This window comes from Pollachius pollachius (genome assembly GCF_949987615.1).
Source record: "Pollachius pollachius genome assembly, chromosome: 20".
NCBI classification, from domain to species: Eukaryota; Metazoa; Chordata; class Actinopteri; order Gadiformes; family Gadidae; genus Pollachius; species Pollachius pollachius.
The window spans coordinates 3122584-3141674 of NC_136953.1; the positions used below are offsets into that span (position 1 = coordinate 3122584).

Below are 19091 nucleotides of genomic sequence, written 5' to 3' on the forward strand. Positions count from 1 at the left end.
CACACACAAACACAAACACACACACACACACACATACACACACACACACAAACTCATACACTCATGTGTTTGGCACAGAGCTGGGGACAGGGAGCATGAGCGCTTGCACATGCAGACGGACACACACACAAGCACACACACACACACACACACACATGCACACACCCACACCTCCAGACACAGGGTGAGAGAGGACAGGTATGTATGAAGAGAAATAGACAGAGCTAGAAGGAAGGACAGAGAGAGATAGAGAGAGAGGTATGGAGTGAGAGAGAGGGGGAGAGAGAAATAGATAGAGACAGAGAGTGTCCTTAGCCAGCTGGTCCTGGGTTTCAGTCCCCAACAATTCAGGCAGAATCAAATGATGAGGAAACAGAAGGAACACTATTTGGCACATTGGAAAGAATCCACCAAAGATTTGGGCAACATGGAGCACTACTTGTCTCTGAGCCAAAAATACACAGCCGCAGAATACCTGACCACTGTGACCAAAACATCCTTGACCAAGGACAGACTCCGTGAGCACAACCTAGCCATCAAGAAGGAACACCCAAGACAGACCCAGCTCTCAGGGGAAGACAGACTGTGCTCCAACTGCAGACAAAACCAACTAAAAACTGAGCTGCACTACTTAACTTCCTGTCATACCAAGACATCAGGAACACACACTTCCAACGGATTACACAGACATGCAAAGGAGTTTGAAGATGCTAACAAACTGCCATATCTCTTAAAATAAATAAAACAAGTGGCGATGACAGTTGCATAATTTGTGACTTGTTGTGATGAGAGAACGATTCAAACTCCTCACAAACAGACTCATCCCACTGGACTTTAATTAACCAACACATTTCTGAAATCATGAAACTGCACTTTTCTGTCGTCACAATAATTTCACTATTGCGAACATCTTCCAAATTGTATATACTTATGGGTGTATATTTTGTATTTAAGTTTTGATATTTGACTTAATTCATAATTTTCTTCTGCTTCTATTTTTCAACTGCTTTGGGAAGGCTTTTTTCAATTGTTATGTCAATTTAAGAGAGAGAGAGAGGGGGGGGCGGAGTAAGAGAGGGGGGAGGGAGACAGAAAGAGAGAGAGTGAGAGAGAGAGCGCAAACGAGCGACAGCGAGAGAGAGGGTGTTCCTCTTGGGGTGGTTTTGTGTTGGTATCATCTGATGAACCGATGGAGCTAGAAGAGGGACGGCTCGCACACAATAACACCACGGAGGCCCCCTCTCCCTGGGCGAGAGATCACAGCGGATCAGAGCGGCGCCTCAAACACACGCAGATCACAGCCATTATCCACCCAGCGTCCCAACGTGCTACCGGCAGAGGGAGGGCTGAATAGAAGGTGTATGGATGAGAGAGGAAGGGAAGGCAGGAGAGAAAAGAGAGAGAAAGAGACAGTATAAAGCAAAAATGTATGTGTAGAAACGGCATCTGTCATGCTGCCTTTGGCTGAATTATGGCCTGTGAAGAACAAATCATTGCAGATACATTAAGATAATGATAATGTGAAGAACGCAAATAAATACAGGATGTAACATGAGAAGATATACATAGGGGGAAGCCACCAGGCGGCCCTTGGTAAAATGTGTATTAATAGCAAAATAAGAAACCAAAAATACATATATATAAATACATATAAATAAATAAAATTTATTTACTTCATTCGACGATCGACATTTGTTTACTTTAATCTAAAGACAAAATTGTATCTTTGTATGAATCTAAAGCTAAAATCCTATTGTCGTGTAAGCCAATGTTAATATCGCATTGTCGTATAAACCAAAAGCCCAAATTATATTGTCACATAAATCTAAAGCTGAAATCGTTCTGTTACATAATCAAGCCTTAAAGATTGAATCTCAAAATACAACAGAGCCAAATTCTGAGTCTGGTGTCGTGTTCTTTGGTCACACTCCTGTCCAGCCTCAGAACATCTGGTCCTGTGGCATTTCTGCTCAATAATGCATTTGGACCTCGAGGTATGTTTTATTCACCACCAGAGGACTGGCAGTCCTGGGACAGAATACACAAGCTCTGGGAGAGTTCTGATCCTCCTTCTCCGTCACCTCCATCATAACCACCAACATCATCACCTTCACCAACAGCTCCTCCTGCATCACCGCCACCTCTCCCACCTCAATCTGGATGTGTGTGTGTGCGTGTGTGAGTGGGCACACATGCTCATTGCCCGTGATAGCTTTGTTTGATGTGTGTCCTCATTTGTTGATTTGTGTGTGTATGTGTGTTTGTGCGCATGCGTGTGTGTGTGTGAGCAGGATGAGGAGAAAGTGACAGCTAAATGTCTTCTCTGTGCTGTTAGCCTTTGATCAGCACCCCCTGTGTGTGTGTGTGTGTGTGTGTGTGTGTGTGTGTGTGTGTGTGTGTGTGTGTGTGTGTGTGTGTGTGTGTGTGTGTGTGTGTGAGAGTGTGTGTGTGTGTGTGTGTGTGAGAGACAGAAGAGCAAACCTCTGATGTCTTGGACGCAGATGAAACACTCAGCCTGTATCCGGACCTCACAGAACTCTCTCTCTCTCTCTCTCTCTCTCTCTGTCTCTCTCTCTCTCTCTCTCGCGCTCTCTCACTCTTGCCATCTCTCGCTCTCTTTTTCTCTTCACCTTCTGTCACCATATATCTTCTTTTCTCTCTCTCTTAATTTTTTTATTCCCTTCTCTTTGAACAAAGAAAGAAAGAAAGTTACAAGGCATCCATTTTAAAGAGACATTTAAAGCATTGCTTTCACGTTTTCTGGGTCAGTTCCTTTTCAACATTAAAACGTTTGAGAATTACAAGAAGAGGCAACCGTGTACAGTTTATTGCTGACTCAGGACTCTGAGGTGGCTCTGCAGCGATGTCCACACAGAACAATTAGCATTTAATGGGTACAGCAAGCTAAGCCCCTTATCGTATCAGATTAAATGTCTGTTTTCAACCCATTCCCCCCTCGAATACTCACACACTCAGTTAAAGTACATATAAACACTCAAAATGGCCGACCCAGCATCTAAAAAAAGTGTCTCTTCCCCCCACCTCCTCTCTTCTGTCCAATCACGCGCAGGCTTCCTGAGCACGGGTGACCAATCGGCCAAGGGGAACTACGGGCTGCTGGACCAGATCCAGGCGCTGCGCTGGCTCAACGAGAACATCGGACACTTCGGCGGCGACCCCGAACGCATCACCATCTTTGGCTCCGGCGCCGGGGGGTCCTGTGTCAACCTCCTCATCCTCTCACACCACTCGGAGGGTAAGACAGCCTCCTCATCCTCTCACACCACTCGGAGGGTAAGACAGCCTCCTCATCCTCTCACACCACTCGGAGGGTAAGACAGCCTCCTCATCCTCTCACACCACTCAGAGGGTAAGACAGCCTCCTCATCCTCTCACACCACTCAGAGAAGGTAAGACAGTCTCCTCATCCTCTCACACCAGTCAGAGGGTAAGACAGCCTCCTCATCCTCAAACATCACTCAGAGAGGGTAAGACAGCCTCCTCATCCTCTCACACCACTCGGAGGGTAAGACAGCCTCCTCATCCTCTCACACAACTCAAAGAGGGTAAGACAGCCTCCTCATCCTCTCTCACCACTTGGAGGGTAAGACAGCCTCCTCATCCTCTCTCACCACTTGGAGGGTAAGACAGCCTCCTCTTCCTCTCACACCACTCAGAGAGGGTAAGACAGCCACCTCATCCTCTCCCACAACTCAGAGAGGGTGAGACAGCCTCCTCTTCCTCTCACACAACTCAGAGAGGGTGAGACAGCCTCTTCATCCTCTCACACCACTCAGAGAGGGTAAGACAGCTTCCTCATCCTCTCACACCACTCAGAGAGGGTAAGACAGCCTCCTCATCCTCTCTCACCAGTCAGAGAGGGTGAGACAGCCTCCTCATCCTCTCACACCACTCAGAGAGGGTAAGACAGCCTCCTCTTCCTCTCACACCACTCAGAGAGGGTAAGACAGTCTCCTCTTCTTCTCACACCACTCAGAGAGGGTAAGACAGCCTCCTAATCCTCTCACACCACTCAGAGAGGGTGAGACAGCCTCCTCATCCTCTCACACCACTCAGAGAGGGTAAGACAGTCTCCTCTTCGTCTCACACCACTCAGAGAGGGTAAGACAGCCTCCTAATCCTCTCACACCACTCGGAGGGTAAGACAGCCTCCTCATCCTCTCACACCACTCAGAGAGGGTGAGACAGCCTCCTCATCCTCTCACACCACTCGGAGGGTAAGACAGCCTCCTCATCCTCTCACACCACTCAGAGAGGGTGAGACAGCCTCCTCATCCTCTCACACCACTCGGAGGGTAAGACAGCCTCCTCATCCTCTCACACCACTCAGAGAGGGTGAGACAGCCTCCTCATCCTCTCACACCACTCAGAGAGGGTAAGACAGTCTCCTCTTCGTCTCACACCACTCAGAGAGGGTAAGACAGCCTCCTAATCCTCTCACACCACTCGGAGGGTAAGACAGCCTCCTCATCCTCTCACCCCACTCAGAGAGGGTGAGACAGCCTCCTCATCCTCTCACACCACTCCTCCTATTTCAATGGCAACCCTTCACGTCACCAACAGATAATGGTGAACAGTAAAATCCGAAGAGCAATGTTCTGTTTTCGTCGTTTAGTTAATAACGATTATTAATGAACCAACAATTAACACTCATAATGGCAGAGGTCGGCGTTGATATACGCTGGTTTCATTTAATTCATTTCGTTAATTTCATCATTTTATTGTTTTGTTGAACCTCATTTATAAGAACACACACTCTCTCTTTCTCACACACACACAAACACCACGGAGAAGCCATCAATTCTTAACCCTTAACCCCACCTCTTTGTCAACTACCCCCCCCCTCCTATCCCCATTCCCTCCCTCCCTCCCTCTCCCCCCCCCCCCTGTACTCTACATCTCTCTCCACCCCCCCCTCCTACCTGACCACCACCACCACCTCCACCTCCACCGTATGTCCGACCGCCACCATTTTGCCAACCATCCGTCCATCCATCCCAGCGCTCATCGTCGGTGTCCAATCACATCGCCCCATCCTTGGTCCCGCCTTCTCCCCACCCACCACCACCACCACCCAGATGACCACCACCCCCTGCCCCAGGGTAACAACACTGGGGGAGGGGTGGAGGTGGGACGGGTCACACCAGGTAAGGTAGCCCCCCACCCCCCACCCACCCCCCCTGACCCCCCTCTCTGCTCCCGTCACACTGCATGTTGAGTCATCACCTCAAACCCCCCCACCCGCACTAACCTCACTAACCTCTTAAACTGAGGACACTGTCGACCAATCACAATTTCAGGAGCTGAATATATTAATGGCATTCGTGAATAATACATTTAAATGAAGGCCTGCATAAACTATAGCCGCTGTTAAATGGCCGAAAATGTGATGTCCTGTGTCGTTTTCGGTCCACGCTTCCTCGACCTCGATGGAAAACATCCTGAGGTCAAGGAGAGAGATTGTAAGGACTTACGCAAAGACGACCGAAATGCTAAGAGAATCGACTGCTCACTTCCACTGGGGTACCCCGTTGTGGACGGGGGTGTGCCGTGATGAAACTACAACCTGGTAGACTAAAAGCACATCCTACAGCCTTTGCCCCTTGCATTCTGTCTGTGCTTGTTCATACTGCAGGCTATATGAACGTGGACAACACACGCACTTTATGACTTTGGTTGGAGTTTGAATAAAAAAGGAATGCAGAAAAGAAAAGGGAAACAAAATAGTTGTCTCATTGATAATGGTTGCTCAGACTCCTGTCCACTAATCGTTAAGGACATAGATCCAAATAAGTATGATTGTAGGACAATAACTGCATTCATGTTGATTGTTTATTTTTTTTCCTAGTTAGTGGCCTAGCTAGTTATACCATCAGACTGAGTTTTTTCACCAAGCAGTGATGATGTGATGCCTCAATGAAAGTCCATCTTTCTATACATATACACAAAATGAATAATACCATTCAACTTAATTTATTAAGAAACAATGGCGTGTTATAAGCGACATTACAAAAACAGACAAGAAAGTCTGTAACACTTTACACTTCACTTTACCACTAAAGTAGGCTATTGCACCTAGCGTTGATTATATGATAACATTAATGTATTAGGTGGCAAATGTGTGTTCAAAATGGCTTTACGTGACAAAACCTCAACAGATAGTAGAAAGCGCTGAGCGAGAGAGTGCTGTACCAAATTACACAACTCGAGTGAGCTATTGTTTCTTTCTATGGTTGCCATCTTTCTATACTTATACAATACATAGCTATATTAATATAGAAGCCAAGGCGTGTTACAAAGTGCTTTCCATGATAAACACAGACAGAGTAAGATCAGAAAACGATATATAAAGGACTAGAATCAGTAATATATCACTGGAGTGAGCTAGTTGTATACATATAGCTTTACATGATATTAAAAGTTCAGCTACGAAAAGTTTTTCGTAGCTAAACAGCAGCAAAAAAAGCTCTCTCTCTCTCTCGCTCTCTCTCACTCCAGGTCTGTTCCAGCGAGCCATCGCCCAGAGTGGCACAGCCATCTCCAGCTGGTCCATCAACTACCAGCCCCTGAAGTACACCAAGATCCTGGCCCGCAAGGTGGGCTGCACCTACTCCGAGACCGCCGACTTGGTGGACTGCCTCCGGCGCAAGAACTTCCGGGAGCTGGTGGACCAGGACATCCAGCCGGCCCGCTACCACATCGCCTTTGGCCCTGTGGTGGACGGAGACGTCGTCCCCGACGACCCCGAGATCCTCATGCAGCAGGTTTGTATCTCGTGTTTTAGCAGTTGAATGATATGGTGATGTGTAGTGACTACAATGTCCATTGTTGTTCCATGTGTAGATCACTCTTGGACTGACTATATGCTAGAGTAGACACTTGATGTCTTGCAAAAAAATGGGATGTCCAGATGAGATGCAAAATAAAAGTATCTTCATTTATTTATGAATCAGATTCCAAAGCTCATTCAAACAAATATTCAAAGTAAAGATTATTGTTGAAAATAAAAACATAAGAAAAGACGTTCAAGTTATGCAAGACATGCAAGACAAGCAAGACATGCAAGGTCTAATAATACTGAAAACGACAACTAAATTAAAGCAAAGGAATTGGCACCTACATGATGTGTTCGGGCGGGGTCGACGCCGCCAGAGTGTATGATGTTCTGGTTGATCCAGCGCCTTGATCTGGATGTTGGACGTTGGTCGACCGTGCTCAGGAAGCATGCAAGTGATTTGACAGAAGAGAGGAGGTTGAGGGAACAGACACTTTTATTTGGATGCTATGTCAGCCATTTTGTGTGTTCCGTAGTTATGTTTCTTACATCCAGAATAGATAACGTAGTGCTCTACTGCATACATTGACCACGATTTAACTGGACATTAAAGAGCCGAAGATGAATGCATTAATGTCGTTGGGTCTTCTGGCCTACAGAATCGCCCGGTATATAGGCTGTGTGCCAAACAGATAAAGCGCTGCCTATTCAGGATTCAGTGTTCGGAGGCGTGGAGGCATAAGGTCTTGTCTAAATCAAATGTTTTTAAAAACATGCCGCCTGCTGAGGAGACTAGGACTAGGGACATTTGAAGTCTGCATAGACGTATCCTTGGTTGGCCGAGATATCCCACAATCCAGTGTGCCCTCACCACTGCTCCGACAGGAAGAGGAACAAGGGCAAGAACTTTATCCCTAACCTTACAAATGAAACACCGTTGATAATTGAAAAAAAGAAAGAACTTTCAGTGTTATTTCAAAGACTGCGTTTAAAAAAGGGAAAACATTCTGCAGCTTTATTTCGTTGCTTGTTCAGCCTAAAACTCAGTGTGATGCTGCTTTCTTTGGCCAACAGGGGGAGTTCCTCAACTACGACATCCTGATCGGCGTGAACCAGGGAGAGGGGCTCAAGTTCGTCGACGACAGCGAGGACAATGACGGCATCTCCGCCGCAGCGTTCGATTACACCATCTCCAACTTTGTTGACAACCTCTATGGATATCCATCTATGGGTGAGTTCTGCTGGTCAACCTGTCCTGAACGAATGTCCTTCTGAACATAAACCTCTGTCCTTTTTAACCCTGTCTATGAGGATATAGCGGTGGTTCCCTCGACACCATTAAAGTGTGGCATAAAAACGTGTATTTTTTTATGATTTTGCCTTTAATGCCGTTGCAACTTTGACTCTCCTATATTATGGTAGGACTTTACAAAGCAATAAAAATAATTACTATGAAGACAATGAATGTATCTTGGGTTTAGCTAAGACCATGAACACACATTTTTGTATGATCTTTTAAAACATGTTTTTTCATCAAATCTCTAACAATGCCCATGTTTGTCTCTCCCACACTGTCAAATATCTATATCTCCTTCTATGTTTCTATATCCCTCCCTCCCTTCCTCCCTCCCTCTCTCTCTCTTTCTCTCTCTCTCCCTCCCTTCCTCTCACTCTCTCTCTCCCTCCCTCGCTCTCTCTCCCTCCCTTCCTCCCTCCTTCCCTCTCTCCCTCCCTCCCTCTCTCTCTCTCCCTCCCTCCCTTCCTCTCTTTCTCTCTCTCTCTCTCCCTCCCTTCCTCTCTCTCTCTCTCTCTCCCTCCCTCCCTCTCTCTCTCTCTCTCCCTCCCTCCCTCCCTCCCTCTCTCTCTCTCTCTCCCTCCCTTCTTTCTCTCCCTCTCTCTCCCTCACTCCCTCCCTCTCTCTCTCTCTCTCTCCCTCTCTCCCTCCCCCTTACCTCCACCCCCCCGCCCCCCCTAGGTAAGGACATCCTGCGGGAGACCATTAAGTTCATGTACACCGACTGGGCGGACCGGGACAACGGCGACATGCGGCGCAAGACATTGCTGGCGCTGTTCACCGACCACCAGTGGGTGGCCCCGGCCATCGCCACCGCCAAGCTGCACGCCGAGTTCCAGTCACCCGTCTACTTCTACACCTTCTACCACCACTGCCAGACGGAGGCGCGGCCCGAGTGGGCCGACGCGGCGCACGGTGACGAAATCCCCTACGTGTTCGGCGTGCCCATGATCGGCGCCACCGACCTGTTCCCCTGCAACTTCTCCAAGAACGACGTCATGCTCAGCGCCGTGGTCATGACCTACTGGACCAACTTCGCCAAGACCGGGTAGGTCGGGGTCCCGACCTGATGGCGTCCCAGCCACTCTTTTGTTATTTCCATGAGTGCTTTTACATCCTGATTGCACCACATCTGGCTGCGACAAATCTTGATCTTAGGCAAAGTTGGCTCCAAAAGTGTACACGCATCCCATAATTCATTGCATTTTGGCTTGCTTCCTTTAGTTGGATCAGATCACAGTCACAATTAAACAGAACCGAAGCAGACTTCCCTTGGAAGCGGACCGAGTTCACCGCTGTCAAGTGGACCAGAGTCTGTTTGTTTGATCCGCAGGAGAATTTAAATGATCACTCATACCACCCCAAACTAACCGTACTATCCCTGGAAAGTCTCCAGGGATGGATTCAAACTGACCAGAAAGCTTAGGTGTTAATGCACCCAAGACTGTTAGCATGAGTACGCAGGTGAAAAAACACTACTTAGCCATTCATTACGTTTGCAATAGAGTTCACTTTCCGCTAAAGACTTGAAAGACCCTTGTTTCCAATAGGTGCAGCATATAATCAAAATTGTAATGAACCACATCTTTGCAGATGTCTCTGCCAATTCAACCACATTGCAGTTACCATATAATTGAAACTGCTGTATGTCTGATATATTCTTTATTGTCCCTACCATAATAATTTCCATTCACATTTGAGGATTCACTTACAGATCAGGGTACAGAACCGATTGTATGAAAACATCACGTCAAATCAATTGATTTAAATTGATCGATGAAATTTGAAAAATATCATTATGACCTTCTTAACTACCAAATAACCCATGTTAAATTGCGATCTCACCCCTTTCAACGCCCTCCCCTTAACAGTGTACATTCTGCCCCCCCCCCCCCCCCCCACAGGGACCCGAACCTGCCCGTCCCACAGGACACCAAGTTCATCCACACCAAGCCCAACCGCTTCGAGGAGGTGATCTGGACCAAGTTCAACTCAAAGGACAAGCAGTACCTGCACATCGGCCTGAAGCCCCGCGTGCGCGACAACTACCGGGCCAACAAGGTGGCCTTCTGGCTGGAGCTGGTGCCCCACCTGCACCAGATCCACGACGACTCCCCTGACTTCCTCAACCCCACCATCCACCTGCCGTCCGGCGTCCCTGGCGGCGGCGGCGGCGGCGGAGCCACCACGCTACGCCCGCACCGCCCTCCGCCACGCACCACCACCCGCCACCCCTACCCCACCTTCCCCTCGGAGCCCGAGCACGAGGGCTCGGAGCGGCCGCCCCAGGACCTGTTCCCGGGCGACATGCGGGACTACTCCACCGAGCTGAGCGTGACGGTGGCGGTGGGCGCCTCGCTGCTCTTCCTCAACATCCTGGCCTTCGCCGCGCTCTACTACAAGCGGGACAAGCGCCACGAGATGCGGCGCCACCGGCTGTCGCCGCAGCGCGCCGGCCGGCCGGCCAACGACCTGGCGCACAGCCAGGAGGAGGAGATCATGTCGCTGCAGATGAAGCACTCGGAGCACGACGGCCACCACGACATGGAGCCGCTGCGGCCGCACGACATCCTGCGGCCGGCGTGCCCGCCCGACTACACGTTGGCGCTGCGCCGCGCGCCCGACGACGTGCCGCTCATGACGCCCAACACCATCACCATGATCCCCAGCACCATCACCGGCATGCAGCCGCTGCACGCCTTCAACACCTTCCCCGCCACCGCTGGCCACAACAACACCCTGCCCCACCCGCACTCCACCACACGCGTATAGTGAGCCCACCCCCACCCCCCCCCCCCCCCCCACCCCCTACCTCTCTCGGGTCGAACACATTATCCGGACCACCCACATGAGGGACCGCCCTGAACTTGAGATCGGGGGGCCTTTCTGAGTCTCTCTGTGCTCTGTCCCCGTCCCCTCTTCCCCCGTCCCCCCCTCACCCCTCTCGCTCCTCCCATGTGTGGTCATCGGGCTCGGAACTGAAATGCATCCACGTGTTGCAGAGACGATATCCAGGGAGATGTTTTCAAAGACTTCACTTGTTTCACCGGGCGGGGGGGCATTAGAGACGCACTGTTGCCCGAATCAGACTTGAATCCCCCCCACCCCCCCTTCACACACACACACACACACACAAATACTAAATTCCTTTTTTCTGCGTACCTTATTTTCCGGCCCATGGCGTGCCCTTGGGGCCCTCCCCCCTCTCTCTCTCTCTCTGTGTTGACGGCTGACCAGTGATTCCTTCCCCCCGTCCTCCCGTGCTGCTCGTCTGTTCTGACTCTCCATCCTCATCTCTCTTCCTCCCATCACTTTGGCCTCGGGCCATAAAACGTCAGACAGGATCATTATGGGAAACTTGTGCTACTGATACTCGTGGTATGTACTGCTGCGTTTGAGTTTGCATCGTGAAGGGTCCAGCTAAGGGTTGGGCGATAGTTTCTATTTTCATATTGTCCAATCGTGGTTATTCTAGATCACCAATATACGATCCAAACGCAAGGGGGACGGGGGGGGAGGGGCTTGCAGGAGGGGGTTGGGGGAGTTCCGTCGACTGCAAACGATACAGATAAAGATACGTGAATAAATATTTAAGAGTGAACATTTTATTTAAAATATTTTACAATTTCAAAAATATTTTATAGCAATGTCTTCTCTTTCAAACAACGGCTCCCTTTTAAAAGTCTGCGTGTCTGTGATGGGGTCGGCAATATCACAGCATCGTGTTCCGTGTAACAATATTATCTTCGTCTTTTAATATCACAATCCAAATCATATCCATATTGCAGCGAAGAGCAAACTCTTGGTGAGAAGGCGTATGGAGAACGGAGAGGTGGGGTTACAGAACCGTGGAAAAGAGGAAGGGTTACAGAACCATGGAAAGAGGACGGCAAACTGGTTTAACTTAAACCACTCGTCACTTGTGCTATTTCACTGGGCTAAGCGTGTGGACATTGCGCTCCACCAGAAACATCTGTAAATGCACAGTAGGGCACAGAAGCTAGAGTTTAAATCTTAGCTCTGATATGCCTCTCAAAACAGAGCGCACATTGGGCCAAGCAGGACACAGGGTTTTGCGGTCAAACCCTTCAAAGTAATATTTGAAGGCGGCTGAGTGCTACGTTCAGACAGAGTCTATGTGTGCTCTGTGCATAGAGTAAGTTCTGATAGGAAGTTTGTTCAAATCGCCTATTCCAGCTTGTGAGAATTCTGTTGACATCTTTTCACAAGCCTTTAGTGACGTGCCAAATTGGCCTTTTATTGCATTAATGTCATGGGTTGTCTTTTTTCTGTATTGCATTTCCTTTTTCGTTCTTCAGAAAATATAGATATAGAGAAATTAAATAAATATATATATATATATAGTTATATTTACATATATATAAATATATATATATATATATAAATCTGTACTGAGCGGAAGGTATATACAAGCTGTGTCTCATTTGGGATCTATGCATGATTTCTCTTTTAAGTACAGATCAGTTTAAGTACAGCAAGTACAGGGTATTTTGTCAATCTGCACGTTTTCCCCAAATCGACAAGTCTGGCCGACCGGTGACGTTCTTACATTTCCAAGTTTCAAACTGCTGGTTTCCAGGTCCGAGACACTTATTGTGAAAGAACAACCTTAGTATTTCGATTTCACAACACTTTCATTCACAAAACAATCAAATCCTATATTTCACCCCATGTATCTCTGCCTAGCATCACAAACCCTTAATCAGGCAAGTTCTACAACGGTTTTGCCTTGAGATACAAGGTCTGGCTGTGTGAGGATATCTTTGCCCCTATTAAAATATAACTTCAAAACAGCAATTCAAAATCTACCTTTTTATTTGTCTTTATTTTGGATGACTGTTGGAGATGGAGCCGGTTTTGGATGTATACAAACAAGGACTATTTTTCTATATTGAACGAGTAAGTCAATGTGTTGACTTCACCCAACCACCACCACCATCTCTATATCTGTCTTTCTTAATTTACAATTTACCCCCCCCCCCCCCCACACACACACACACACACACACACACACACACACACACACACACAAATGGGTTGCAGGGGAATTCCTTATTCTACATCTTCGACCACCACTGCCAGAGAGAGACGTCAAATGCGTGCATCACCGTGTGCACGCGTGTTCATGCTAAAATGTCCCCGCCTTGCCCCTCGGTCATACCGCCGTGTGTCCTGTGCTGTCAAGACGTCCTCCGTCTGACCCGCCGATTATACAAAAAACCAACCGATTGACGCCAACGCAGGAACCCGTCACTGTGTCTCCCCCAACCTGACGTCGTCCCCCTCGCCTCGCGGTTCTGACCGACCTCAGTTGGACCATTGTTGTTTCAACGCCCTACACAGAGAGGGGGTCCGCCCGGCCCGGACTAAAAGAGGCTAGTCCGCTGACCGGTCTCGACCTGGACTCTTAAGCACACAAACGGACCGGGGAGGGGGGGAACGGACGGTGCTACATAGAGGTGGAGGCCCTTCGAAACAGGGTAGTTGAGGTAGTACTAGCAGCAGAACTTGAGTACTGTTGTTTTGTTTGCTTTGTTTGTCCTTTGAGGCCAGGGTTCTTCCATTATAGGGTCACGTCTGTTGTTATGTAGCGAGGGGGTCTGGCCCTTCGCCCCGTGGCGTGTCGGTTTGCGCCCCCCCCCCCCGTGAATCAAACCACACCGACGGTGCTTGTGTTGTTCAGCGCTCGCCACAAACACGCCCTAGCCTATTGGCTCGTTCACCCACGTTTCTTTACTTTTTATTTGCTTTCTTGTGTTGCGGTTGGTTGGGGAAAGCTAGCAATGGGATAGGGCTAATTCTTTGGCTGCATACTGTTTTTCTTTTGTTTTAATATATATATATATATATATATATATATATATATATATATATATTTGCAATGAGCAACATGTGATTTACGTGCGAGGACAGACTCTCGTGGCGGGTTTACAGTCCTGGACGGATGGCTCTGTAGTTAGGAACTGTAACCTATGGGAGGACTGGGGAGACTGGAAACTCACAGCCTTAAACATAAGAAAACAACAACTAAAGGGGCAGCTGACTGAATATTAACGAGCAAAAGACATTCAAACTTACTGTCCACTAGTCGTCCCTGGGCAGGGCCGGGACCCCTTCCCATAAGTTTTCAGGGTTGTTCTGAATGGCAGTCGGGAATGTGTGGATACATTTGCCACAACTCCAACAGAGCCGAAGTCCCCGCCCGATCTTTGGGCCAAAGTTCCTCTCTTTAGGGCACCTTGATGGGTGAAAACAGCAGCAAAGGGTCTGTTCATAACCTTGTCTATTTTATAAGTGTACACCAGAGGGCGCTATGGATTCTAACGCGTGCCATCTCTGGACAGAAAGTATTGTACATGAAGGAACAACATATTGAGAGTCAGACACACAGTATTTAGAAGGTCAACTGTAAATTTCTAAGTGTTAGAAAAACACAAAATTTGTAAATATTACGTTTCTTGTTTGTTTTCTGATGGAATGAATGGAATACTTACTTTGTGACAACAGAAGGCAACAGGGGCAGATGCAAAAATGGAAACCATCTTGAAATCCTGGTGCAGAAATTACCACATGATGGAATCGAAAGAAATATATATAATCCGCATGACTTTGAAAGCATTTGTTGTGTCGTATAGCGCTCAGTACATGATAAGTAGGCCTAAAAGTAGCAGACATTTGACCTTCATTGCTCCGGCATCCTATAATACCTCCCCTGTAATACATCGGTAGGCATATGTGTCTACTGAGTGTGGGCAAACGCAGGTCACGTCACGCCATGTTTTCCTTTCACCTGTCTGGTTTACATGTACTTCTTGTGTTAAAAAGCATTTTTTTTATTTTTAAATCAAACATTTGTAAACTTTAAACTTTTCTACTTTAATGCTGTGTGGATGGTGTTTCTGAGCTCATATGACACTGTAGCGGAGTTGATGAATGGCTTTTCACGAAGCGACCGGTTTCATTGCCGTTGTTCATCTGTTGCATCTTTGCAATGTTGTCCTGTTCCTTGCGTTTTCATTTTATTTAATCAGCCCTCATCAAATATGCACATTTCCAGGTTAATGACACAGTCTATACACACACAAACACACACCTTGAGCTGGATATCAAATTGGTTACCATGGGTTTGCAAATCTGCTCTTGTTGTCTTGTTTTTACATTCTTGAGGAGAAGATAATGCTAAATAATGAAACAAAAAAAAACATTTAAAAAAAGATATGAAAGTAAATCTATATAAAGAAATAAGGTGATGATATTTCTGTTTACTTTAGAAGTTATTACACACTGTATGCTGTGATTCTGACCAGGAAAAACAATAAATACATTCATAGCCACTGTCAGATTATTATTTATTTTGTCAAACTGAAAACATAAATCGCACACACTTGATGCACAAACTGCATTCATGAGACAAGTGAACCACATGTGGCATGACTTCGTCTTTTTGGAGACGGCCCAATCTGGAGTGAATTTTGTACGTCAGTACAAAATGAGGCGGGGTCATGGCTGGTGTGTGTGTGAAGCTGGGTCTGGCCAGTGGCTGATGAGGTGCAGAGAGAAGGTTAAGCTTCTTGGACACTCTAATCTACACAACATCTGGATTCCGGACGATTTCCAACAGGGCCACCCATGGAAAAGGTTCTTACCAGAAACAACTGGGTATTGAATCGCAATATAAGAGGAAACTCCACATCAATATTGGTCTGTAGCCTTATATTTTGTTAGTAAATATTTTGCAATTTGCCAAATCAATCCTGGTCATAATAATGTAACAAAGCATTACGAGTTGCCCCCATGCTCCTGAAGATAAGAAATAACAACACTGGGGTTTTATAGTCTGAACTAAAATGGCAACTTTATAACTTTTCATCTTTCACAATATAAGTCCCCGGAATCTCAGTAAAATAGCTTACATGCACCCCCCCCCCCCCCCCCCCCCAGTATAATCTGTAAACACCAGCAGCTACGAAGCTGCTGGTATATAAAGATAGATAGAAAAAAATTACATACAAATATATAACACATTTAAAAGAATAAGCAGAGAGAAAGAAGATCTGTGGATTGTGGAAAATAAACTTCCAGGTGAAAAAAGAACAGTAGGGTGAGAGAAATGAACTGCAGGGTGGAAAGAATGCTGCATTTTTTCACATGACATGGAGCTAACGATTGGCCAGCGTGCTAAAGTAAACAGTGACCTTCCTAGAAGGATGGAGGAAGACTTTTTAGAGGTCCTCTGAACAAGTGAAGTCCCAGAAGAGGACATACTTAGTATATTTCTGTCGAGATAACCTTCTGGCACAGAGCAACCTCTTAATCTGTCTTTCACATATTTGAAAATCATATCTAGGAGCTGATTTGTTAAAATTTTAGGGTAAGATCAAAGTAGAACTCAATGAATCACTCCATGTCGTTCCGTGGATATCTTGTTTGTTGGAGAAACTATTCTTTTTAAGTATATCTCACAAAACATTTGGGGATTTTTATTCACCATGCAGGTTTTTTGCTTTCAAGCCCCCAGGTTTATTTTATTTTTTGCCCTTGAACACTCTGTGTGGAAGCACCATCAGAAAAGATGGCAGCACCCAGCATACAGGAAAACCCAAAAAACATTTTTTTATGAAAACATGATCAACGGTTTGCAGTTAACATGCACCACTAAACAATTTAAATAAAGTTAAGCACCATTTACAAGCCGTTTTAATCCTATGGTCAGAAGGATGCAACAAGTCCGCTGTAATCAAATAGGCATACACATTATACAATTGGTAAGGCCAACAAATCCACTAACCATAAGTGACAATGTCCTGAAAACGAAGTGGCTGTCTCACAAATCTTCCAGAACGAACCCAGTCTGTTGTGGCTCACTGTTGGCCATCAGCTGAACCGACCCTTTGACCCCACATCCTGCAGTGAGGAGAAGAGGAGAAGCCGTAAGTCCACTCATGAACCAGCAGGCCTTGGCAGTGTGTAGGGTTACAGTCCATCGTATTGGACCAGCTGTTTCTGTCCAGTAGAGTCAAAAGGATGGCTAAAACGACACGATCTGTGATGAAATGCTGTGCCGTAAAAAGAGGATTGTATTTTAAGCACAGTATTTTTTGTTGTTAATGTTAACAGTGGTTTCTTTGTATTCAGGACTTGAATGCTTATTTTGATCAAGTTGAGTAAGAGCTCCAGCTCTTTAAAATCCCCATGTTGACAGGATCCTGTGATGGTGTGGTGTGGGAGAATTGACATTTACATTTAGGGCATTAAGCTTTTCTCCAAAGCGAACTACAATAAGAACATTTGTCAGAAGAAAGAGAAACATATATCTCTGTCGGTAAAGTCAGGATGTTCATAGAACCAAGTGCCAAGCACCAGAGGTGTTAAGTAACGAAGTACAAATACTTGTTACCTTACTTAAGTCTAAATTGTGGGTATCTATACTTTTTCAGCCAAAATTTTACTTCTACTACTTACATTTTCAAAATGAAGAAGGTACCCAGTCTAGTAGGGTAATCCAAATTTTAGTTGCAAAATCTGCAGATGTCCTTGAAAAATATCCTGAATAAATAACAATAATAACATTGATCATGGTAGGCCTAATAATGTAGGCCTATCGCAATTAAAGAGCCTTTCATTACCAGCTAAACCCCTATAATGCACACTGAATTTAGAATATACATGTTTCTTCTTTCCTAGCCAAAGTTATAGGGGAGTCACATATTCTGTCAGGCTGAACTATCGACCTGCCAAAATATGTATCGCCTTTTTATTGTACTAAAATGCGTTCATTTTCAATAGGCATAAATACGGCTGAATGAGTTGCATTCCAAAATGTTCAACTTTAACATTTTAATATAAGAAAAAGGGCGTGGTAGTGCACTATAGGCCCCTGCGGCCTAAGCTTTTGTCCATAATGGCATTTTTCCCCTTACATTACTATTGCTTTTACACTTTTACTTGAATAAAAAGCTTGAGTTGAAACTTCAACTTCTACAGAAGTATTTTTAAACACTAGTATCTATACTTCTACCGAGTAGGCTAATGAATGTGAACACTTTTGACACATCGGCCAAGCACTAACAATCGCTAGGTTAACCCATTCCCCGAATACAACAAAGATAGTTAGGATAAGATGCTACGCAATACTTTTTTTGTGCTACATTTAAATTTTTTCAATATTCAAGAGTACGTAGGTTATTTTAAAAAAAAAAGTGTGTGAGCTATTGAATAACTGAGAAAAATAAGGTTGAGGTTCATTTGTTCGTTTTTTTTAAGGATTCAAGATCAATAAGCAGTATCCGTATGAGTAGCTGTACCATTAAAAAGCAATGAACGATACCCATCCCTACTACGATGATGTGTGTGATCAGAGCGATGGTTATAGTCATTGAACATTGCTCCTCATGCTCCACTGGTGCTTCTCGAGGGCCCTTTGGCTTTAAAAGGGGAGACAGCAGGGGATTTAATTTGTTCATTAGTAATTTGCCATTTTGCTTTCATTCTTGCTTCGCTAAGCTTTGAATAAATGTAGCCAGCCTCCTCATGTTTTCGAGAATTACATGCTCGGTATCCTGGAAGAAAGATATTGTGCAGTGGGTCAAGGCCAGGGTGTTTAATGACTTTTAAAGATGGAAGGTTGGAAAGTAGATAGCAAGGACGAACATATAGACAGTATAGTGACAGATTGATTTGATAATTATTTGTTCAAGGTCTGAAAACCACACTGCGCATGGCATTGTCCCAAATGAAGTTGAAGGCAAACCATAAATTCAAAGCCAATGGAGGTGGGTGATATCAATTGTGGCTTTGCATACAGCCAATATGCATACGCTGGCAGGTTCAGACGGACAGCGGTAGTTTGACAGGGTTAAATGACTCCATACTGCGTAGACTACAAACATAGTATCTGTCTCATGGATAGGTTGCCTGATTGGTGGACTTCGGACCAAGGGAAATAAGGAAGGCCCAACGGGAAGAGAGGAAGCAGCCCTC

The 19091-nt window shown here is 46.0% G+C and overlaps 1 protein-coding gene across 2 annotated transcripts in view; it reads left to right on the forward strand.

Moving 5' to 3' along the window:
* Nucleotides 1-10862, forward strand: part of nlgn2a (neuroligin 2a) — a gene marked incomplete at its 3' end in the record, with an annotated part of 91795 nt that extends 80933 nt beyond the window's left edge. For both annotated transcript variants that reach the window (XM_079757773.1, XM_079757774.1), the window contains 5 exons: nt 3071-3256; nt 6520-6785; nt 7871-8027; nt 8772-9138; nt 9995-10862. In XM_079757773.1, the coding sequence (XP_079613899.1) occupies nt 3071-3256; nt 6520-6785; nt 7871-8027; nt 8772-9138; nt 9995-10862 (1844 nt within the window). The remainder of the gene's footprint in view (nt 1-3070; nt 3257-6519; nt 6786-7870; nt 8028-8771; nt 9139-9994) is intronic.
* Between the last annotated feature and the right edge of the window lie 8229 nt (nt 10863-19091).